The sequence below is a fragment of the Pteronotus mesoamericanus genome, unplaced genomic scaffold, assembly GCF_021234165.1.
Source record: "Pteronotus mesoamericanus isolate MK-2021 breed Mesoamerican mustached bat unplaced genomic scaffold, CSHL_Meso_final contig_78, whole genome shotgun sequence".
NCBI classification, from domain to species: Eukaryota; Metazoa; Chordata; class Mammalia; order Chiroptera; family Mormoopidae; genus Pteronotus; species Pteronotus mesoamericanus.
In genome coordinates, this window is record NW_026555258.1 from 3,693,221 (window position 1) to 3,715,942 (window position 22,722).

General features: G+C 60.2%; 1 protein-coding gene across 7 annotated transcripts in view; it reads left to right on the forward strand.

Annotated features, from left to right (window-relative positions):
• The window catches only part of RAPGEF1 (Rap guanine nucleotide exchange factor 1), a 123,930-nt gene extending 110,302 nt beyond the window's left edge, over window positions 1–13,628 (forward strand). For all 7 annotated transcript variants that reach the window (XM_054584194.1, XM_054584196.1, XM_054584195.1 and 4 more), the window contains 11 exons: window positions 690–765; window positions 3,627–3,711; window positions 5,484–5,576; window positions 6,331–6,516; window positions 7,215–7,299; window positions 7,458–7,552; window positions 8,928–9,006; window positions 9,119–9,220; window positions 10,482–10,579; window positions 11,730–11,858; window positions 12,420–13,628. In XM_054584194.1, the coding sequence (XP_054440169.1) occupies window positions 690–765; window positions 3,627–3,711; window positions 5,484–5,576; window positions 6,331–6,516; window positions 7,215–7,299; window positions 7,458–7,552; window positions 8,928–9,006; window positions 9,119–9,220; window positions 10,482–10,579; window positions 11,730–11,858; window positions 12,420–12,570 (1,179 nt within the window). In that variant the 3' untranslated portion in view covers window positions 12,571–13,628. The remainder of the gene's footprint in view (window positions 1–689; window positions 766–3,626; window positions 3,712–5,483; window positions 5,577–6,330; window positions 6,517–7,214; window positions 7,300–7,457; window positions 7,553–8,927; window positions 9,007–9,118; window positions 9,221–10,481; window positions 10,580–11,729; window positions 11,859–12,419) is intronic.
• The last annotated feature ends 9,094 nt before the right edge of the window (window positions 13,629–22,722 follow it).

The following is a 22,722-nucleotide window of genomic DNA, read 5'->3' on the forward strand; positions in this document are numbered from 1 at the left end:
GAAGGCCTCCGTTTGCTCTCCTGGAAACAGGCCTGTTTCCTTAACTGACAGGTGGCACAGGCACAGTCCCTGTATGCAGTGTCAGGTGTCATTAAGTGTCTCTGTGGCACTTCATGCTCCTCTCCGAAGGGCTCCCTGGAAGAACCTGTGATGTTACAAGTGGCTTCTCCTTCCACCTGAGGAGCAGGTTGAGGTTCAGGGCATTTTGCTGCGGTGTGAGGAACGTGACAGGTTGGAAATAGCCCAGCTGCCTCTGGGTGTCCTGGGAGAGGCTAGTGGCAGTCCTGCCTGCCTCCCTCCTCATGGTGTCCCTCTGTCCCCAGCCTGGGAGAACCCCCCCCTCCCCCCACTGCCCATGGGCTGGTGAGCAGGGAAAGACGGAAGAGTGCCCGTCCCGCTGACCCAGGCGCGGCTCAGAGCCGAGCGCGCCGGGTCCCCCGCACCCAGGCAGCCCCCAGGGTCTCCGACGCCCCTGTGGGTTCTGCTCTGGTCCTGCCGTCCAAGCACAGCCCGTGGGCGGGTGGCAGCTCGGCCCCCCGCACCTGGGCTCAGAGAGCAGAGGGAAAAGGGGCCTGGGGCCTCTGGCGCCGCGTCTTTGTCGTCTCAGCTCTGCCTGTGACGTCATAAGCGGGCCTCCCGTGGCTACATGTGGCCTCACGCCCCCTGTGCCGTTGCCGTTGCCGTTGCAGGGTGATGACGGGCCCGACGTCCGTGGAGGATCCGCAGACATCCTGCTGGTCCACGCCACTGAGACGGACAGGAAAGGTAGGGCGGGGCCGCTGCAGCGGCCTCCATCGGGGTACCGGGGGTCCTGCGGCAGCCATCCGCGGCCTGGCCCTCCACTGCCCTCGCTGGCCCTGCCCTTTCCTGCCCTGTCCTGCCCTCTCTGGCCCCGTCCTGCCCTCTCTGGCCCCGTCCTGCCCTCTCAGGCCCCGTCCTGCCCTCTCAGGCCCTGTCCTGCCCCATCCTGCCGCGTCCTGCCCTCTCCTTCTTTGTCCTGCTCTCTCTGACCCTTTCTGCCCCATCCTGCCCTCTCAGGCCCTATCCTGCCCTCTCTGGCCCTGTCCTGCCCTTCCCCGTCTGGCCCTCTCCTGCCCCGTCCTGCCCCGCTCTCTCAGACCCCGTCCTGCCCTGTCCTGCCCTCTCCTCCAGCCCTGAGTGGGTTGGGGTGGCAGAGCTGCTGGGTCACCGTAGTTAGGGCCCACCTGGGGAACTAGTAACCCACACCAAAAGCCAGGCCTGGCCTCCCCGTCCTCTTGGAGTGTGTCCCCCTTTGGTGTGGGGTAATGATGACCCTGGGACCCACAGGGGCATCAAGGGCAAGTGTCAAGCACAGAGCGCAGCACCTCGCAGGTCGCCATGAACAGTACTTGCAGTAACAGCGTGTTCAACAGTAGAATTCAGTCACGGGTGGTTTTTGGCCTTTCCCCGATGTTTACGTGACATCATATCATTCCAGACTGCAGGGTGGGACTCCAGTCACGTTCTGTCCAGGAGCCCAAAGCCTGACAGCAGGAGTGCTGTCTTCCTGGGGGCTGGGGGGCGGTCCCCGACCTTCAGTGTGCTGGCCCCCTGGGGGCCGAGGGGGGGGCCTCCGGCCGGGGGCCCTGTGCCAGAGCTGCGCTTCCACGTTGCACGCTGCCCGGGAGGGGAGGGGGGCCGCGCAAGGCGCCCCGCACTGGGCCTGCCCTCCCCCACACTCGCTTTGTTTTTGCGTTTTTTATTTATTTTAAGGATGCTCTGCTGACAGCGCTAACGTCAGTTGTGGAAGGAATTAAAACATCCCAGTCTTGACCCCTAACCCCCCGATTTCATTTTTTGTAAATGACGAAATACCTATGTTTTTACAGCAGATTGACTCTCAAAGTATGGTTCTGAGAACTTTTAAAGTATGAAAGCAGCACAAGAACAATGTGCACATTGCAGAGGGAAAGAAGGAGCGGCTCCCACAGACTCGGCACAGCCCCCGCCTCGCCCGCCGGGGCTTCCCCTGGTGCCTTGTGTCCGGGGCAGAGCCCGGCCCCGAGGGCTTGAGTTCAGATCCGGCTGTGGCATTCCCAGGCCCGGGCGGCCCCTGGGCACGGCGCCCCTCAGCCTCGGCCCCCCTCAGCCTCGGCCCGTCCGCTTGGCAGAGGCTGGTGGTGCCCGGTGGGCGTGCTAGCCGATTGCGCTGACACGGGACATCTGCTCCGAGGGGTGCCCGGGGAGCGTTCGTCCTTGTCCTTGGGGGCAGCCACGGCTCTGCCCCTGCAGGGAACCTCCCCGCGCGTCTCTACCAGGCGGGAGGGCCGGTTGTCACTCTTGCCTAGGAGGGAAGGGCCGACATGGAGGCCGGCTCCAGTCCTCAGCTCCAAGTAGTGGGCTCCGCCATCCTGCCAGGGGCAGCCAGCTGTGGCCACAGCCAGAGGGAGCCCCGCAGGCAGGGCAGCCAAGAACCTTGCAGCCCGTGTCGACAGCGCCTGGCCAGGAGGCTCCTCTGCCAGCCGGGCTTCCACTTGGTCTCATTCATGGGACGGCTCTGAGGCCACAAGGAGCCAGAGTCCTGTGTGCCCGGGTGGTGTGCTGAGCCGAGGCCCTGGGCCACACAGCTCATGCCACGGGGGGCTTCCTGTGCGCCAGAGACTGCACCGGCGGCCTTGGACGGGGAGGCGTGCAGACGTGGGCCAGCCTTCTGGAAGCAGGCGTTGCTTGTGCTGAGCCCATCTCCCCTCCCTTGCCCAGCCCCTCTGAGCAGAAGCCCAGACTTCACAGTGAGCCGGGGGGCTTTGGGGCCCAGGATGCTGCCGGAGCATGACATTGTGGGGCCCTGCTGTGACCACAGCCTGTGAGCCTCCCCCAGAACACCTGCTCCTCCAGCGCCCCCATCCTGCCCCACAGCGCACACCCCCCATGCAGGCGCAGGTGTCTCTCTCCTTCGTCCTGAGAGGGGACAGCGAGGGTGGGGCCGGGGGCCGAGTTCAGCCACGCCGGCGCTGCTTAGCCGGAGAAGAGGGGCCCATGAGCTTTCCCACCCAGCGAGCCAGGGTGAACGAGAGGAGATGGGGAAGGCGGTCCCTGTCCAGGAGGCGCCTGGGCGCGCAGCTTGGCCTCACGGCGAGGAGCATGTGCTTCAGCGTCGAGCCGGGACTTGACCCTCAGCTCCAACTCAGAATAGCCCTGGAGTTCACGGGTCTGGCCAGGCCACATGTTGCAGGGAGTGACCGGCATTTAAAGCGCTCAACTCGTTCTCTTTAAGGACTTGGGGTGGGGGTGCCTCACGACAGCAAATAAACAGGGTGGTTGTGATTCTGGAAAGGCCAGGACTGCCCAGCTAAAGCCAGCCAGGAAGGGGAGGTTGTTGGGGGGGGCCCAGAAGGGCTCCCTGTGGCTGGCCTTGCCCTTCCCCGGCACCTGAGCCTTTTCCTGGGTCTTCCAGTGGGTGCACATCCCCGAGATTTGTTCCCATGCTCTGCCATCTGAAGGCAGCACCTGTGAGCGAGCTTACAAGCGCTGGGGGCGGGTTTGAATGGTTTCCGCTGCGCCCTTGGTTACAAAGGCCCTTTGAGTCGCCCGGCCTTAGCTGCCGCTGCCTCGCCAGAGCAGGCACGTCGCGGCAGGTGTCACTCACCGGGGGTCCTTCTCTCTAGATCTGGTGTTGTACTGTGAGGCCTTCCTGACCACCTACAGGACCTTCATCACACCTGAGGAGCTCATCAAGAAGCTGCAGTACAGATATCCTTCCTGGCTCCCCGCCCCCCCACCACAGAGCACCCAGCAAGAGACACAGAGGGGCCTTCTCACCCCCCAGCCCTCCCACAGGGGCTCCGCGGCCATGGTGGGCAGCAGGGACGGAGGCGCGACCCCATTCTACCGTGTCCTGGCGTTGCGGCCTCAGGCAAGGCTCCCTGAGCTTTCTCCCCGTCAGTGAGAGGGCCAAGCGAGGAGGTGAGGGGAGGGCCCGGGACTAGAGCCCGCTGCCTAGCGGCAGCTGCGACCACAAAGTGATGCCGAGTCGTTAGAACTGGCCCCCGAGGGAGGGACTGCGGAGGCCCCTGCAGCTTCGAGCAGAGCCCCAGGGTGCTGGGGCCACGGGCACGAATGTGCGGCGCTTAGGGAATCAAGACTCAAATGAACAGCCCTGGGCGGCATGGCCATGCACCCGATGGCGGGCGTGGCCGTGGGCTGAAGCGTGTCAGCAGCAGGACCGGCGGCCCCTGCCCCCAGCCACGCCTGCCTGCGAGCTCGCCTTTCCCAGAGGACCCCGGGGCCTGGGAGGACCCGCTTTCGGTGCCTCTCTGTCAGGTTCCAGCCTGCCTATCCTGCCCCCAAAAGTGGGCCAGCCCAACGTCTGCTCCTTGGCCAAGTCCCTATGTCACAGCCTGTGAGTGCCACCTGCTGGACAGCTTCTGTCACTTGGGGTAGGGAGTCTGGGGTCCCAGTGCTCACCACTCCCTCCTGTGTGCCCTGCGGCTTCTTCCCCTGCGGGCCTCTGGTCCCTCACCACCGCAGTGGGCCGACCCCATCTACGGAGACATATGTCCTCCGGCCTCACAGCCCGTTGTCACGGGCCTGGCTCAGCAGGTGCTTGAACTCACACGTGACGAGAACTCAGCTGGGCGTGCCGCTGAGTGTGCGCACGTGGAGTCCCACCCAGCTCTACAAGCGTCGTGTGTCTGTACGGCCACCATATGCCACACGGTGCCCTTAGATTCTTCTGAGTGAGTCAGGAAACTTGAGGCTCAGAGAGGTCAGTGGCTGTTTGCTGGGAAAGCCGCCCCCCCCCCCCCGGCCTCTCTGACTCCAGAGCTCAAGTTCTCAGCCCCTCGGTGCTCAGCTGCTTCCGGCCTGTCCATGGGAACATTTCAGCCTCGGGACCCTGAGCACAGCTGGCGAGCGGGCCCTCCATGCTGCAGGCCCGATGACTGTCCTGGTGCGTGGCTCCTTCCTGGGCACTCCTGGGTCCGCAGGCCGCAGGCAGGTGGAGCAGGAGCAGGGCCTGGGGAGGTAGCCGAGGACAGCAGAAAGCAGGGCCTCGGGAGCGGCGGGCGGGCTTGGCTGGGAGTTTGGGGGCTGCTGTGTAGGAGCGGCAGGTGCCCCCAGTGGTTCCTCAGGCCGCAGGAGCTCAGGGACTCGCATGAGGGTGCAGGGAGGCGCCTCTGGGCTGCACACGCACCCAGGGCGCAGGGGCCAGGACGTGTGGTTTCTGACCGCCACCTTCTCCTTCAGGCTCAGAAGGCAGCTCTGGGCGGTGTGGCGGGCACAGCGCTGCAGGCAGGAGAGGGCGGTGGTCGAGGACACTCTGAGATCTGGGTCAATGGCCACACGGCAGCCCTGCTGCTCTGCACAGGCCTCTGCCAAGCCCACGCCCTTGCCCCCAGTGGCCGCGCCTCGCCTGAGCTCCCTGGCGCACCGTGGCACTCAGGAAACGGGCTGGCAGAGGTGGCCCTCCGCTCACGGTACCCTGCCTGTGTGGTAACCATTGTTTTCTTTAACGCACACTCCACGTACGAGAAGTTCTCTCCCTTTGCTGACACGTTCAAGAAGCGCGTCAGCAAAAACACGTTCTTCGTTCTGGTGCGCGTGGTGGATGAGCTCTGGTGAGTGCCTCCGCCCTCGGGGCTGCGGGGAGGCCTGGCGCCTCAGCCCCGCTCTGGGGTGCAGGCTCCTCTGCTGAGACGGGGGCATCCCGCCACATCGTGCCGGCCCCGCCGCCGGGCCTCGCATGCTCCATTCTGCACCAGGCCCGCCCCAGCCTGCTCGCACACGAGCCCCCAGAAAGTGACCCATCCCGGGACCAGCCCCGGCCGGCACCCCGGCCTCCCGCACGGAGCTCGGCAGCCGCCGTGGCACTCCCGGGCGCGGCGCCCTCCGTTCCCTTGTGCCCTGCCTTCAGGGCACCTCCCTTCTGTTCTGGGGCAGCCCCAGTGAGGCAAGGCTGTGGAACCTCCACGCACAGAGCATGCTGTGCAGGGGGACGTCCTGAGGTGTAACGTCTGAGGGTCAGGACCTCTTAGGGACCCCTCACCCCCGAAGCAGGAGCTCCTCTAGAGCAGGGCTTGGGTGGGGTCTGTCTCTGGACCCCCGGCCCTGGCACAGTCCCTAGAGCCCATCCAGGGCCAGCAGTGTTTGCCAGGGGGACAGGGTCACTTGCTCCCACGGGGCTCCCAGCACCTATGATGGGGCGGCAGCAGCCCGAGGACCTCTTCTTGCTCCCTCCCCGTACGAGGGGTCCCAGCTCTGCCGATGGCTGCCACAGGGCTCGTGGGCATCTCCAGGCGGCGTCTGGACCCTGTGGCAGCAGCCCTCCTTTCTGTCCTCGTGTCCCTGCCCCTTGTGGCCATGGCCCTTTAGCCTCGTGGAGCTGACAGAAGAGATCTTGAAGCTGCTGATGGAACTGGTCTTCCGCCTGGTATGCAATGGGGAGCTCAGCCTGGCCCGCGTGCTCCGGAAGAACATCCTGGACAAGGTGGACCAGAAGAAGCTGCTCCGGTGCGCCAACTCCGACCAGCCCCTCGCAGCCAGGGGCGTGGCAGCCAGGTGGGCCGCCTGCCATCCGCCGTGGCTCCTCCAGCCCCCGCCTCCTCTGGCTTGAGCCGTGCCCCGTAGCTACCACTGCCTGCTGTTTTCCCTGGTGCCCGTCCCCAGTCCACAGCCTCCCATCCTGGTTCTGCCAGGCCCTGTGGACAAGGTGTCTTGGGCCAGCCCAATGGGTCCCCTGGGTGCGGGGCCTCTTCTCCGGGGTTATGTTCTGTGATGAGTCACCTTTTAACCAGGAAGCGGGGCGCCCGGGGGCGGAGGGCTTACCAGGACAGGAGATAGATGAACGGGCTTCAGACTGTGGTCAGTTCTTAACTCCTCCCTGGCACTAACGCAGCAGCTGTGGATGCTCGCCCAGCCCCGCCGTGCCTCCCTGAACATTCCCGAGACCCCAAGTGCAGGGTGCAGTCTGTTGCCTACCCCTGGCCCAGCCTCCGCTCACACGGCACCATCTCTGCCCCCGGGGCCCTGAGTTCTCACACGGCCGATCCGCCCCTGGGCTCACAGCGCGGCGGCAGCACCCGCCCCAACAGCAGCAGGAGGCGGGCCGGCGCGGTGGTCCCGACCTGCCCGCAGCCCGCGTTGCAGCCTGTGTCCTGCTGCGGAGCAAGGCCAGTCGGCCGCTCCCCCGGCTCCCAGCTCTGAGGCCGCTCCCCTCTGCCGTCTTTGTCTGTTCACCTTGAGCTTCTGTCTTCCAGGCCGGGGACGTTGCACGACTTTCACAGCCACGAAATAGCTGAGCAGCTGACCCTGCTAGATGCCGAGCTCTTTTATAAAATAGAGGTACGCGTGGCGGGAGAGGGGCACAGGGGAGGGTCACAGGGGAGGGCCAGCCCTCCCGGGAGCCGCCGCTACCGCTCGTCCCGGAACAGAGAGACCGTCCATCCGGGCGCTGCGAAGCCCGAGGGCTCCAGCCCTACCCAGTGTGCTTGCTTTCTCAGATTCCGGAGGTTTTACTTTGGGCAAAGGAGCAGAACGAGGAGAAGAGCCCCAACCTGACTCAGTTCACAGAGCACTTCAACAACATGTCCTACTGGTAAGGGGGCGCCGTCAAAGCCCCTGTACACGCAGTTGTCCTTGGCAGAGGCCCCCCGTGGCAGGTAGAGGGGCGCCCCTTCTCCCTCGCAGCTCCGCCTGAGGCTTGTGGGCGATCACTATGATCCGTAGGCGGCAGAGAGCAAGGGGCATGTCTTGGGCATCGAAAGGGGCCACCCAGACCGGAGGGCTGGCTGAGGGGTGGGAGACACAGGAGGGAGGGTCCATGATTGATTGGTAGCACCTGCCGGGGACAGGGGGCTGAAGCGTGCCCTCACGCACTGGTCCTTGCCAGTGTCCCCACTGCCAGGTTGGCAACCTCGGGGACAGCCACACACTGGCTTTGCCCGAGAGAGAGCGGCAAAGGAGTAGGATCCGTTAACACTGTGAGGTAGCCTTTAATTCTTAAAGTGAGATGGAGCCCAGGAGCATGTTGACTACACGACATACAACAGAACTGTCGGCCCTTCCCGGTGTGGCTCAGAAGTGCCCGCGGCCTCTGGGCATCAAAGAGGGCGGTCGGCATGTGACAGCGAGCCATCCCGCACCTGGGCCTGCCCGGCCCACACACAGCCCGCTGCCGCCACCAGGGGGCCGCCCGGCGTTTTAAATGCACCGAGGGCTGCTTGCTGGGGAGAGTCGGGTCGCCCTGGCCCTCCCTGCCTTGCTCCCCGCCACAGGGAGTGGCAGCGACCCGACAGGACACGGCCGTCTGCACGGCTCACGGAAGCCCCACCAGGCCCTGCGCCTGGCTTCCAACCGGCCGCTTGCTGGACACGGAGGCCTCCAGAGGGTCTGCCTGGGCGGGGTGCAGCTGCAGCCCGGGCGAGTCAGGGCAGGTGCTCACCGAGGGGACGGAAGGGGCACTTCCTCCAGGGGGCCGGCAGTGGCCGCTGTGAAACTGCAGGGTAGAGGCTGCTGCCAGGTCCTGTGAGAGGCCGGCCGTGGCCCCGGTGGCTGCCGAGGTTGAGGGGTGCCCTCGTGTCTGGCGAGGCAGCCTCCCACCCTGCGTGGCTGCCCTTCTCCTAACCTAGTCCTGAGGCCCTGGGGTCCTTCCGTCCTCGGTGGTGCTGGTGCTGGTGCTGGTGCTGGCACTGGTGCCAGCGCTTGTCAGGAAAGCTCTGCTCGCATCCCCCGGAGCCCCGAGCTGCACCGTCGGAGGTCCCCGTGCTGGTGTCCAGCCCTGGTCACGAGATCTCTCTGCGGCCTCGGGCCTACCCCTGGGCTCCTGTGAGCCACATGGGAGCAAAGTCAAAGGCTGCGCTCAGTGCTTCCCAGCCCTGGGTGCTCGCTCTGGGCCCAGGACGTGTGCCGGATGGTCGCATCTCCACCAGGACCACCTGGGGCTCAGCGGTCTTCCTCCTTCGGTCACACAGGGTCCGGTCAATAATCATGTTACAGGAGAAGGCCCAGGACAGGGAGCGGCTGCTCCTGAAGTTCATCAAGATCATGAAGGTAGCCGCGGCGCCGCCCAGGGCTGCTCCTGGAGGCCCTGCCCCCGGGCGGTGGGAGGGCCCGGCCGGCCTGCCCTGGGCCTCACCTCGCGGTGGTGCACCTCTCTCTGCAGCACCTGCGGAAGCTCAACAACTTCAACTCCTACCTGGCTATCCTCTCTGCACTGGACTCAGCGCCCATCCGCAGGCTGGAGTGGCAGAAGCAGACCTCAGAGGTGAGGGCTGGGAGGACGTACCCCTCACGGGAATGCCAGCCTGGGCTCAGGCCCTGGCGCGGGTGCCCCTGCCTGCTGCGTGGCTGGACGGCCCGCCCCGGCCTGCCTCAGGCCCCTGCCTCCAGTCCCTGTCACTGGGCTGAGGGCCTTCGTGGCCTGTGCCGGGGAGTTACATCACAGAGTTCTGCCGCCTGCCCCACAGCCCGTGCCTTCTAGAAAGTGCCTGCCCCTTCCTTCCTTCAGCCCATGCTTCTAGAAAGCCTACTTTGGGCTGGGGCTCCAGCGGGCACTGGGGGGCTGCTACGAACAGGAAGGCGTGTTGGGCGGTTTCTTCGGAGCAGGCACCAAAGGGAAGGAGGGTGTGAGCAGCCTGGGTCGGGGCAGCCTCTGGGGACGTGGGGACAAGTCCGCGCCCTGAGGAGCCGCCCCGGGAAGGGAGAGGATTCCCCCCTGCCTGTGGGGATGGGAGTGCACCGGCGGCAAAGTTGTGTCGCCCATGGGAGCTCGCGGCACACAGCATGACAGGCCAGCACGGCCACGTTGCCGGGGGCCTCAGGGGGCAGGCAAGGGATCAGATCTTCGTTCTCGTGTGGGAGCTTTTTCCTTGACAAGGGAGGCAAAGCCACAGGGCTGAGCACCGGCTACGCCGCCCCAGGACCATCTCATGAGGTAACATAAAAGGACAGTTATAAAACAGTATGGTTTGGAGAAGTGGGACATGCATGCCAGTCACTCCAGGAAACGTAAGAGGTCGAGGTCCTGATGGGGCTGGGAAGGCTTCTTGGAGCAGGGGACCCATCGGAGTGAGAGGCACCTAACAGGCAAAAAGGCAGGATCAACTAGCCTCCCAGGGAGGAGCCCCAGGCTGCCAGCCCCGGGTGGGCTTGGCCCTTGAGCAGCGAGCAACAAAGGCAGGCTCGGCCTGGGCGTGGCCTGGGTCAGGATGCGCTTTAGAGGGTCACTTGGGCTGCCGTGCAGAGCATGACCAGGAGGGGCCCGCGCTCCAGGTCCCGTACATGTGGCAGGTGCCGATGAGGAAGCAGCATGGCCTAAGCAGGCACAAACTGTCCCCTGGACAGTTGTCCCCAGAAGGCCTGGTCTCCCTGTGGCCGGGGCTGGGCCTGGTTCCGGAACGGGTCGGTACGTGTGGGCACCCTCGAGCACTGGCAGAGGGTGAGTGATGAGCGGGTCGGCGAGGAGCGGCCAGGGCTCGGTGCCCGACCTCGTCCCTGTGCTCACGGCTCCCGCGTCCCCTGCCCAGGGCCTGGCCGAGTACTGCACGCTGATTGACAGCTCGTCCTCCTTCCGCGCCTACCGGGCCGCCCTTGCGGAGGTGGAGCCGCCGTGCATCCCGTACCTGTGAGTGGACCCTCCTGCCCTGGTTTGCCCTGCGCCCGCTCTGGGGATGCTCTGTGAGGCTCCCTGGAAAACCTGCGCCTAAGCGTTTCCACCAAGACGTTTTACTTCTATCTCACCTTTAAATTGCGTGACAAGGAGCACGTTTTACATTTAAACAAAAAAGCAGGGCCCAGTGAGAACGGCTCTGACTCCGTCCTGCCCCACGTCGCCCTACCAGGCAGCGTGTCCAGGCGTGCGCGTGCACAGGCGTGCAGCTTCCGTTCCCCGATGGGCAGCACACCCTTTCCCCGCGTCCTCGAATTTGGGTGCGCACTGCAACCACCTGAGGGCCTAAGTCTCCCCGGGAGCCCTAGGAGCACTTGGCATGAAGCAGCTCAGAGCGCAAGTCCCCAGGGGGTCCCTGGGCTGGAGCAAATAGGTGTTTCCTGGGGTAGGAGGCCATGGCCGGCAAGCACAGGCAATAAGGGAGACCAAAGCTACCAGACCCCTTGGTGCATGGTGGACGCTGGCCTCCCCCAAAGGGCTGGAAGAGTCAGCCACCCCAGTCCTGGGCTGGGCCTCTGAGGGGATGTCCTTGGAGACACGAGCGGGCCGCCGCCCCCTCCTTGCTTCCTGCCTCCCGGCCCGCACTGCGCAGGCGCGCTCTCCCCTGTGGGCTCTGGAGGGCGCCCCTGTGCCCTGGGGCTGGGCCCCTGGGTGGAGGAACTGCCCGTCACGCATCATGTGGTTCCGCGTGCTCTTCGTTCAGAGGCTCCTTCCCATATCTGTTACCCGGGCGCTCTGGCTCCTGCCCCACCCCAGTTTGGGGTGTTGTTATTTTTCCTGTCCATTTATGGATTTTAATTAGCAAAGCCACAACCCTGCCGGCTTTCACTGTAGCAGCCCATTCCCTGACAGTGCCCTGCTGGCTGGGACAGCCGCTGGGGCCCTCCGGGACCTGAGCTGGTTCTCCCGGGACTCTGAGCTTGGGAGCCAGGTCTTTGTGCTGGGAGCAGCAGACACGTCCCGGAGGTGCTGGGGGCCCTGGTAGCTTCTCGGGCACTGTCCAAAGGCCAGCGCTGGCTCCTCCCGGTGTCCCCGCCGACAGGCCTGGAAACCGGCCTCCTCCTGAGTTACCGCCAGAGGGTGACTTGGCTTCTCCGCCCTCCAGGGGGCTCATCCTGCAGGATCTCACCTTCGTGCACCTGGGGAACCCAGACTACATCGACGGCAAGGTGAACTTTTCCAAGCGGTGGCAGCAGTTCAACATCCTGGACAGCATGCGCTGCTTCCAGCAGGCGTGAGTGCGCGCCGGGCGGCCGCCCCAACCCTCAGCCCCTGACACCTGAGCGAGAGGGGAGGGGGCAAAGGACCAATGGGGACTCACCTGCCCTGTCCGGTCAGGAGGGTGTGAGAAAGTGTGTGTGACGGGCCAGCACAATGTGGCCCACGGCCTGCCCACTGGGGGCAGCCGGTTGGTCCTGTCTCCCGTGAGAGGGCGCTCGCAGCTGGCCTTGCTGCACGGAGCGGCCGAACAAACCCCAGCCCCTGGGCTGCAGCGCGGCGGTGCAGGCCCGGACGGCAGTGCCCACGGGGCAGGCCTGACGGACTGGGTCTCCACGGGGCGCCTTGCAGAGGGGAGCCCAGGTGCAGGGGTGCAGCTTGGGGAGACCACGCAAGAAGCAGAGAGCACAGCTTTAGGGTCCAGTTTGGGCTCTGCGTGCTGGTGGCCTCGTCTCTGAGCACTCGTATTCTCGGACCATGGGCAGCAGCAGCCCCTGCCGCACCCGTTGTTGGAGTGGCGGTGGGTCGCCTTCAAGGGGTCCTGGGCTCTCACTGGCTGCCCTCCTTTCCTCACCAGGCATTATGACATCCGGAGAAATGACGACATCATAAACTTCTTCAATGACTTCAGTGACCACCTGGCCGAGGAGGCCCTATGGGAACTCTCTCTGAAAATCAAACCCAGGAACATAACAAGGAGAAAAACAGACCGGGAAGAGAAGACCTAGGAGCGGGCGCCGTGAGCAAGGAGAACGCCCAAGAGAGGCTCGGAGCACAGCTCCGAGCGCGGAAGGGATTTTGGACGTGTTATGGGACAGCATCATGCGTCCCAGCCTCAGCCACGGGGCCTGGTGGGGCAGGAGCCTGAGCCCGGGCAGCTTCCTGCCCCCTCCTCCTGCCAGCGGGGCCCACGGCCCCACAGCCCCACGCGGAACCAGCAGGCAGGCCCCACTGCTGATTGGTGAACTGGCGGTTTTCTCGTTTGGTTTCTGCTTTCCTGTCTGTCTCCCCGCCCCTGCCCCCGCCCGCCCCCCCCTGGGGGCAGACCAGGGGGCGCCGGCATCTGCACTGCGCCTCGACCTCCAGGGTCCTGGACCTGCTGAAATGACGCGTGAGTGAGGGCTCAAGGGTCCTGGGCGCGCTGCCCTCCCGGTGACCGTGACGAAGAGGACCTTTCGCTGGGTCGGCAGAGAGCGGGGAGGGGCGGGGCCACTTTTGCCTTCCAGCCCGGTTTCCCGGTTTTTTAATATGTGGGGGCGAGCTGCTTGCCTGGCACAGAAATGTGCGGCGGGGGCCCCTGGGCAGCCTGGGAGCTCTGGCGCCCCTGGCGCGGCGCCAGCTGCTGCTGGGTCCCGGGCAGTGGCTGCAGCGAGGACTTGACCATCCAAGAAACACGCTCGCCTGAGCTGGGCCCGGACCTCTGGGGTGAGTTAATCCAGAGAGCGGGGCGTTTCTGTTCCGGGGGGGCCAGCGGCCCCTCCTGTCGCTTGCCATGTGCCTTAAACTCTGCCTCCCCCCATCCCCGCCCCGTGGGCCCCCGCCTCGCTCCATTCTGGTGGGGGAAGGGCGCCTGCTGCTCCTCAGCCTGGCCCCCCAGCGCTGCGGGCCCTGCCCGGGGCCGGCGGCCACCCCTCCGTCGCGGGGCGCGCTCGCGCTTCCCCGGGAGGGTCTTCAGGCCCAGACGCCTTCCGTCCTCTTGTTCACACCACTCTTGCTGCTGAGGTCGACAATCCGAGGTTGGGTCTGCAGGGCCCCCGCCCCCCACCCCCGGCGGTGCCCGCCGGAGCCTGCCGGAGCCTCCCATGCCCCGTGGGCTCCGGTGGGCCCGCCCCCCACGTCCTGCTGTGTGCGGAGCAGTGCTCGCCTGTCCTGGGGTTGGCACCTGGTCACGCAAACTGCAGGATCTTTGCTTAGCCCAGAAAAAAAGAGTAGAAAGTCCAGAAAAAAAAGAGTAGAAAGCAACACTTGTGGATTATTTATATTTAGTTTTTAAGGAAACAACCATGTCATTTCGAGTCCTTCGTGGGTTTTGAGCAGCTGGTATCAAGGGGAAAAGCCGGGCTGGCCTTTCCCTCCCGAGCCGTCCCGCCCATGGGGGAGGCGGCTGTGGGATGGTGCTCAGGCCCCGCCGGCAGCGCATCCCCACCGGCATCCAGCCGAGCTCGTCACTTTATTATTTAACGAGTGTGTGTGTCGAGTTGCTGCTGACGACGCGGGGCTGCGTGGGGGCTGGGTTAGTCCGTGCCTGCTTTCTCCAGTCCTCGCTGCAGCCTGCGCCCGGCCCGCCCCCCGCCCCCCCCGTGGCGCCCCGCCGCCCGCGGTGGTCCGAGCAGAGGCCGCCGGGCAGGCAGGGCAGGGGCCCACGGGCTGGCGACCCCGGGGTGGGGACAGCAGGCGCGGTGTGTGCTCAGCTTGCTGGCCCGCGGGCTTCCCCGCCCGCCCTCGTGAAGACGCCTTTTGGCTCCGGGAGCTGCCAAACCCCACACCGGCACCCCGGCCCGGCCGTGACTTGTCTGTCTCTGGGGCAGGGTGTGGGGGCCGATCTTCAGGACGCACAGGCGCGGTTGGGACGGTCAGATCCCATGCAGGCGGGGGTGGGGCCGGGGAGGGCAGGCTGGCACTGCGTCTGAACTGAGCCCGACTCTGGAAGCCCCTCCCCCGCCCGCCCCCCAGTGTGGCATTGTAATATATAGTCCTGCCTCACCTGGCTGACAGTGGCATCTCCCTGCAGACATTTCAATCCTGTAACTTTTATATGAAAGGAAAATAAAAATACGTACAGATGGAAGCCAGAGCGCGTGCACTGTGCGACCTCCTCGCGGACGGGCCGGGGTCGGGCGGCTCCGGCGGGGGCGCCGTGCCCAGCCCCAGCTGCCCGCAGAAGCCGTCCCCGGGGGCCGTTCATGCGCTCACTGGGGTGCGTGTCCAGGAGCCCGGTGAGGCCGGGTCTGGGCCCCTGCAGCCCTGCGCTGGCCTGGGACGCGCTGGCGGGAGGCGGCACCTGGCTCATCAGAGCCCTGGCCCTGGCTCTACAGCTGACAGGCCAAGTGGCCCTGTTTCTGGTCCCAGTGGCTCCAGCTGGAAGTGGGCGATGCCCGCGCCCACCTCAGAAGGGCTGGGGGCTCAGCGAGCCCGTGCCTGTGACAGCGTCCAGTGAGCCGCTGCCCCTGTCCCTCACTGAGCGCGTGCTGGGCACCAAGCGCTCTGCACACGGCTTCACCTCATTTAATCCTCTTAACGTAAAAGTCACACAAGTGAAATATTACAGCCATGGGAAGTGCTACAAAGAAGCGGTGCTTGACATGAGAGAAGTTAAATCTGGTTTGAAAGCCACTCACAAGCGTTAAGTCCAAACAGGCTTAACAGGCGACTTATGCCAAACAAACAGGCGGGTTCAGCCTTACCCAGCACCCCTGAGAGCGGAAGCGGGGCGCACTTCTCCGCTCATTTTATGAACAGGAGCAACAGCCCCAAAGTAACCGCAGCGACCCCCAGCCAGCAATGCATGAAAACCAGCACCCCCGGCCCAGGCGGGCTCCTCCTCAGGCGCAAGGATGGAGTGAGCTTCGTAAGTCGGTGAATGTACTTGACCCCACACAATAGCCCTGACTTGGGCGCTGCCATCTCATGCTCACCAAGGACACGGTTCACTCGTCCCCACCCCCAGACCTGCTGGCTGCTGTTGTGTGGTGCTAACAGTTGGGGATGGATGTCCCCTCAAAAAGTTAAAAAGGACCTGCTTTTCGACCCAGCGACTCCACTTCTGGGAATACACCTGAAGAAACACAAAACACTCATTTGAAAGAACACAAGCAGCCCTATGTTCGCTGCAGCATTATTTACAATCGCCAAGATCTGGGAGCACCCCGAGTGCCCCTCAACAGATGAGCGGATAAAAGAGCCGTGGGACATTTACACGATGGAATACTACACAGCGGTGAAAAAGGAGGAATTCTTACCACTGTGACAGCAGGGATGGAACAAGAGAGTATTTTGCTGAGTGAAATCAGAGAAAGACAAATATCATGTGATTTTACTTCCATGTGGAATCTAAAGAACAAAAACGAAGGCTGGGTGTACCTCGTTCCCTGCCATGACAGACTCCAGGGGTTGAGGTGGCAGAGTCCCAAGTGAAGGAAGCCCAGACAGGGACCACCCCGCCGTCCACACTGGACTTGGCACAAATGAAGAAGGAACTCGTGCTAAGTTATGCAGGTTTCAAGGTTTCTGGGTTTTCGCAGCACGGTCTCGCCTGCTGCAGGCAGACTGACGGACTAAAGGAAGCACACCACCTCCGCACCTCAGTGGTCAGGGAGGCCGTCATTAAAAAGGCAACACCTGTTCCCAATTTCAGTTTTTAAAAAATTCTTAACTAGATCTCCTTGATCTGATAAAGGTTGCCTTCCAAAATTCTGTTCAGACATCCTACTCAGCAGTGAAGCAGTCAAAGCATTTCCTTTAAAATCAAAACAAGGTAAGGCCCCCACAGTGAACACGTCTGCTTAGTGTTGTCCTGGAGACCCCAGCCAGTGCCACCAGGAAGAAATGTAACTGAGATGACCAATGAAACCCATCACAGTGATTAGCTGTTCACCAGATGAAAAGATGAAACATGTTCCCATACACCGTCAACAATTAGAAAACATAATTCTTGATAAAGGATTCCATTTATACCAGCAGCTCAGGTCTTAAGGTATTAGGAATAAATCCAACAAAAGATGCAAGGCTTTATAGGGAAAAAAATAATCCAGCAACAAAATATAACATTTGTATTTATGTACCTAATATAAGAGCACCTAAATTTATAAAGCAAATATTAAAAGACCTAAATGGAGAAATAGAAATATGATAATAGTAGGGGATTTAAATACCTCACTTACATAGATACATCATTCCAGACAGAAAAAAATCAATAAAGGAACACTGGCCTTAGCCGACACATTAGACCAGATGGACTTAACAGACATACAGAGAACTCCATCCAAAACCAGCAATAGACACATCCTTTCCAAGTCCATAAGAAATATTCTCCAGGATAAATCCCATGCTAGGCAGCAAAACAAGTCGATAAATTTAAGAAGATTGAAATCACATCAAGCATTTTCTTGACACAATGGTAGGAAACCAGAAATCAATTACAGGAAGGATAGAAAATTCACAATAGCTGGAGATTAAACAATATAATACTGAACAACCAACAGGTTAAAGAAGAGATCAAAAGAAATCAATACCTTGAGACAAATGGAAATGTAAACACAACATACCAACAGTTACGGGACGCAGGAAAAGCAGTTCTAAGAGGAAAGGCCAAGAAACAAACAGCTCAACCTAACTTTATACCTCAAGGAACCACAAAAAGAAGAACAATGCCCCATGTTAGTAGAAGGAAGAAAATAACAAAGATCAGAAACAAATGAAATAAAACTAAAGAGACAACAGGAAAGATGAATGAAATGAAAAGCTGGTGCTTTAGAAAGATAAAGAAAAGTGACAAATCTTTAACTAGACTCACCAAGAAAATAGACAATTCAAAATCAGAAATAAAAGAGATACTACACCTGATACCACAGAGGTGCCGTGGACCACTATGGACAAATTATACACCGACAAATTTGAAAACCTGAGAGAAATGGACAAATTCCTAGAACCATACAACTACCAAGACTGAATCCAGAAGAAATAGAAAAATCTGAACAGATCCATTACTAGTGAGGACATTGAATCGGTAATCAAAAGCCCTCCAGCGAACGGAAGCCCAGGACCAGGCGGCTTCACTGGTGACTTGACCAGTCACTCTCGGTCTCCTTCCCAAACACAGGAGAGGAGGGCACGCTCCCGAACCATCTCGCAAAGCCAGCGGGATCGGAGGCCGAAGCCAGAGAGAACACTGCAGAGCCGGCACTTCCGGCCCTACCAAACATTCGGAACTAAGACTGTACGCAAAAATGAGAAGCTCTTCAGCGCTTTTGACAAAAGCAAGATTTAAAAACACATTCAAAGAGCCCAGAACTCACCCCAGAGGCACCCTCCAGGGTACTCACCCCAGAGGCACCCTCCGAACCAGGGCTGAACCCCAAAACTACAGGCATCCAGCCACCTGCCAGAAGCAACCGCAAGGCATCCCTAGAGGAGGCGACCACCCTCCTAGGCCTCACTGAGTCTTTAATTTTTCACATACAACTAAAAACGACCAGGAAGACAAGACGAGAAGCATGAACAGAAAGGGGCCAGAAAGAACGGACAGAATCGGACCCATGGGGGCTGAGATTTGGGAGTCTGCACATGTTGACTTGGAAGCACGCACTTACTCTGCTCTAGGAGGAAGACGAGATTGAGACTTGGGCACAATGGGTGGGAAGTTTAGAGAGGACAGAGGGAAATCCTAGAACCAAAACGTGCAGCAACTGATAGGAACTCAATGAATACATTGAAAAGAATTAGGGGAGATGGACCAGGAGCTGTGGGTGGAACGGAGCATGAAGGGAGAGGCGACGGACAAAACTGGGAGGTAGGAAGAGACGTGGCCGGGAAGTCGCGGTGCCGCACGAGTGCCAGGAGGGAGCGGGGCGTGAGTGCGGCACCGGCGCGTGCAGCAGCATTATCCATAGTGACCGGCGCAAACTATCGAGCGTCCGTCAGCTGGTAAAGGCTGAACAGCCCGCGCTGTTTCCAGGCCATGGAGCACTGTTCAGTGATGAAAAGGAATGAGCTGCCCTGCCGCAGCGTGACTGAGCCTCTGAACCAGGGCTGAACCCCAAAACCCTGTGGGCAAGTGGGCTTGTGACTCCCTTCACGTGCCTGCCTGCGGCAGCCCACCCACGCCTCCCAGGGCGCGTTCCTGCTCCCCCAGCCCCGAAGCAGCTCTGGCCTGGGCCGCCCGGTGAGCCTGCGCCCTCCCAGCGAGTGCTGAGTCACAGCCTCGGGCCTCGGGCCCTCCCGCGTTTAGCCTGCCCGGGGCCACTTGAGCGTTCACATCTCCCTTCCTTGCTCTCCTCTCAGAGTTGATAACTTTCACCTGAACCTTCCTCTGTTCGAACTACTCCCGTTTCTATCCGGCTGGGCCCTTGACAGAAAAAACATTAAGCCCTAGATTCAAAATGCCTGTGAACCAGGCAGGACCATTAAAAAGGAATATACCTCTAAGCACAATGTGGCAGTACTCCCGGAAACAAAGACACACATCGCTAAGCAGAAAAGCAATAAAAGGACACCTTACCTTCACGGATCTGGCAACGAAACCCCTCAGCTGAAGCAGCTGGGGACAGGAGTCGATACCGTTACCACTGAAAGAAAACGCCCACCAACCAAACCTCTCTGTTCACTCAAAATGTCTGTCAAGAATGAGGTTAAGGTATTCTGGCCCAGGTGGCGGCCCAGGCAGACATGGCTAACCTCTTCGCCAAACCACAGCAAAGTTACAACTAAGATCTAGAACAGCCATCACTGAGAGCCTGCAGAAACAGAGGAATGGAAGTCTGACAACTATGGAATGAAAGAAACCACACCCATCCAGACTGGCAGGAGGGGCACAGACGCGGAACAGGCTGGTCCCACACCCACATGTGGTGGATAAAAATTTGGGAGGGGTATCTTGGGAGTGAGGAGGCCCAGCCCCACACCAGAGCCCCCTGCCCAGGGTTCCAGGGCCAGGAAGAGAAGCCCCACAACTTCTGGCTGCAAAAACCAGCAGGGACTGAGTCAGTGGAAGAAGTTTCTGCAGCCCCAAGCAGTTCCTCCTAAAGAGCCCATACACAGACTCACCTCCTCAGACTCACTCCGCCTGGGCTCTGGCAACGGTGGTGGCCTGCGGGGCATCCGTGGCGTGCGGGGGAGGCTGAGGTGTCCGGCATCACGGCCAACAAAGGCCACTGTCCTTTTTCTGGGCCCTGCCCCCACAAAGCCAGCAGACTGGTGCCCTATCTGAGGCTCCATCAACCTGGCTAACACTGTCTGACCCACCTGGGAGATCCCCAGAGACTCCGCCTCACCCAACTTACAGGCCCACCCGAGCTGCTTCTCCATAGGAATGGCGGGTTTGGCTCATCCTGCACAACTTCCTAAATCCTCTCAAACAAGCAGCAGCTGGCCTCGGGGAGCCCCAGGCCCAGCACCAGCAGCAGCCAGGCCAGGTTCACAGCTTGGCTTCGCTTGGGAATCTCCAAGCCCAGCCCAAGGAGCAGCCCTCTCACGTTGCTTTACAGCTCAGGCGGGGTGGCCCCAGGCAAACACAGGTGGGGGCTGACCTTGGCCTGCACCACCAGGGGAACCCCAGGGCCTGCGCATCCAGTGGACCACGCTGGAACACCACCACCCAACCTCTGTACAGCCGATCCTCCATGGAGGGGGGAGGGTGGTGGTCAGCGGTCACAGCCGGTCCTTGACCCTGACTGGCCTGCTAAACCCCTCCCACTGATCTGCCAACAGTGACCAGGGCTCATCTGCAAGAGGAAGGTGTACTGAGCCCATACGAAGGGCGCACCTTGAGTACCCAGCTTGGGTGGCAGGGGAGGCTGTGCCCCTGGATCCTATAGGACACCTGCTATATTAGGCCACACAACCAGGACATGGAGTCAAAGCAGCTCTACCAAATACATAGAAACAAACACAGGGAGGCTGCCAAAATGAGGAGATAAAGAAACATGGCCCTAATGAAAGAACAGATCAAAACTCCAGAAAAAGAGCTAAACAAAATGGCGATAAGCAATGTATCAGATGCAGAGTTCAGATCACTGGTTACAAAGATGCTCAAGGAACTTAGTGAGGACCTCAGCAGCATAAAAAAGATCCAGTCAGAAACGCAGGAACACTAATTGAAATAAAGAGCCATTTACAGGGAAACAACAGTAGAGTGGGTAAAGCCGAGGATCAAATCAATAGTTTGGAACATAAAGAAACAAAAACAACCACTCAGCACAACAAGAAGGAAAAAGAACCCAGAAAAATGAGGGTAGTGTAAACAGCCTGTGGGACAACGTCACAAGGTCCAACAGTCGCGTCCCAGGGGTGCCCGGGGGAGAGGAGAAAGAGCTTGCTGGAAATCTATTTGAAAAAATAATGAATGAAAACGTCCCTAATTTGGTGAAGGAAGTAGACATGCAGGTCCAGGAAGCACAGAGAGTCCCAAACAAGATGGATGCAGAGGCCCACCCCAAGACGCGTCCTAATTAAAATGCCAAAGGTTAAAGATGGAGAGATGGGAGAGGGTGTGGGGGAGAATGGGCGAGAGGTGAGGGATGAAGAAGCACAACGAGGTAGTTACAGAACAGCCACGGGGATGTAAAGCGCAGCAGAGGAAAGGGAGCGGCCGAAGACCTCGCATGCACGACCCGGGGACAGGAACCAGGGTGGGGGGCTGCCTGAGGGAGGGGGGTGCTGGGGGGCGGGGGGGGCCAGGCAACTGTAACAGCACCATCAATAAAATATAATTGAAAGAAAGAATGAGGGTAAAAGTCAAGATACTGTCACAGAAACAAAAGCAGAATCCATCGCAAGCCGACATGCAGTGAGAAAAGACAAAACTGTTTTGAGGCAGAAGGAAAAATAACCCCACGTGGGAGGCCGGGCGTGCAGGGGATCACAGAAGCGACACAGCAGTCGCTGTGGACGGAGCTGCGTGGGGCCTCGCTGTGTGACCCGGCAGAGGGGATGGAGTGACGCCGGCAGAGTGCGACTCGGGCAGGGCTGCGTGGAGTCGGTTATTCTTGAGCGAGCCTTGGGTTGTCTGGGAAGAAGATAAAAGCGCCAAAAACATTCCTTTGATGTGGAAAAGTTGAAAGTGCGAATTGTCATCTAGGGAACCACTGACAGCAAAGCAAAGTCTGATTGCCAGGCCAATAGGAAAAAATGAAGTAATGAAAATGATCTACCCAAAGGAAGGCAGTGGAGGCCCTGGCTGGTGCGGCCCAGTGGTTTGGGCGGCGTCCCGCAAACCAAAAGGTCGCTGGTTTGATTCCCAGTCGGGGCACGTGCCTGGGTCGTGGGCCAGGTCCCCAGTTGGGGGTGTGTGAGAGGCAACCAATCAATGTGTCTCTCCCTCTCTTTCTCCCTCCCTTCCCCTCTCTCTAAATGTAAATAAATAAAGTCTTTAAAAAAAAAAAAAAAAGCAAGAGAGAAACAGAGCCCTGATGGAACCAGCAGAAAGCATGCAGTGAGATGGCGGATTCGGCCCTCACACGTCTCTGTATGTTTTTAAACTACAGTAAATGAATGTGCCAAGTTCCCCAGATGAAAGGCGGTCAGCCTGTATTTTTAAAATGGTGTTAACAAGGTGTGTCTATCTAAAACATGAAGGCACGGGAAGACTGGAAATAAAAATAAGGGAAAATGTAGGCTCTGCAAACACCGACCCCCAACAGGAAGCACAGGTACATAAATCTCAGAAAAAGCAGACCTGAAGGGGGAAAGCAGTACTGGCGTTACACGGACAGAGACGCAGACAGTACATTCAGCCAAAGGATGGAATAATTTCTAAATTATTTCACAGCCTCCAAATACAGAAAGCAAAGGCGGCAGGACCCCAAGGAGAAAAGGACAAACCTGGGACTGGGCGGGCGGGGGCGGGGCTCACACCTCTGAGGAGCCTGTCAGAGATCGTTCTAACCTTACACACCAGTTCCAAAAAAATAAAAGCAGCATTTCCCATTTCTGTGATGAGGCCACCATACCTGATACTGAAACGAACAAAAATGAAAATTACAGATCAATTTCACTCATAAACACAGTTCCAAAAACCCTAAGCTAAATAGTCAGCGGAATCTAGTCATATATAAAGATGATACGTTATGATCGAGACGGGTTTATTCCAGGAATGAAAAGTTACTTTAACATTTGAAAGTCAGGGTTAAATCACAGTAGCAGAATAATTTTCTCAGTAGGTGCAT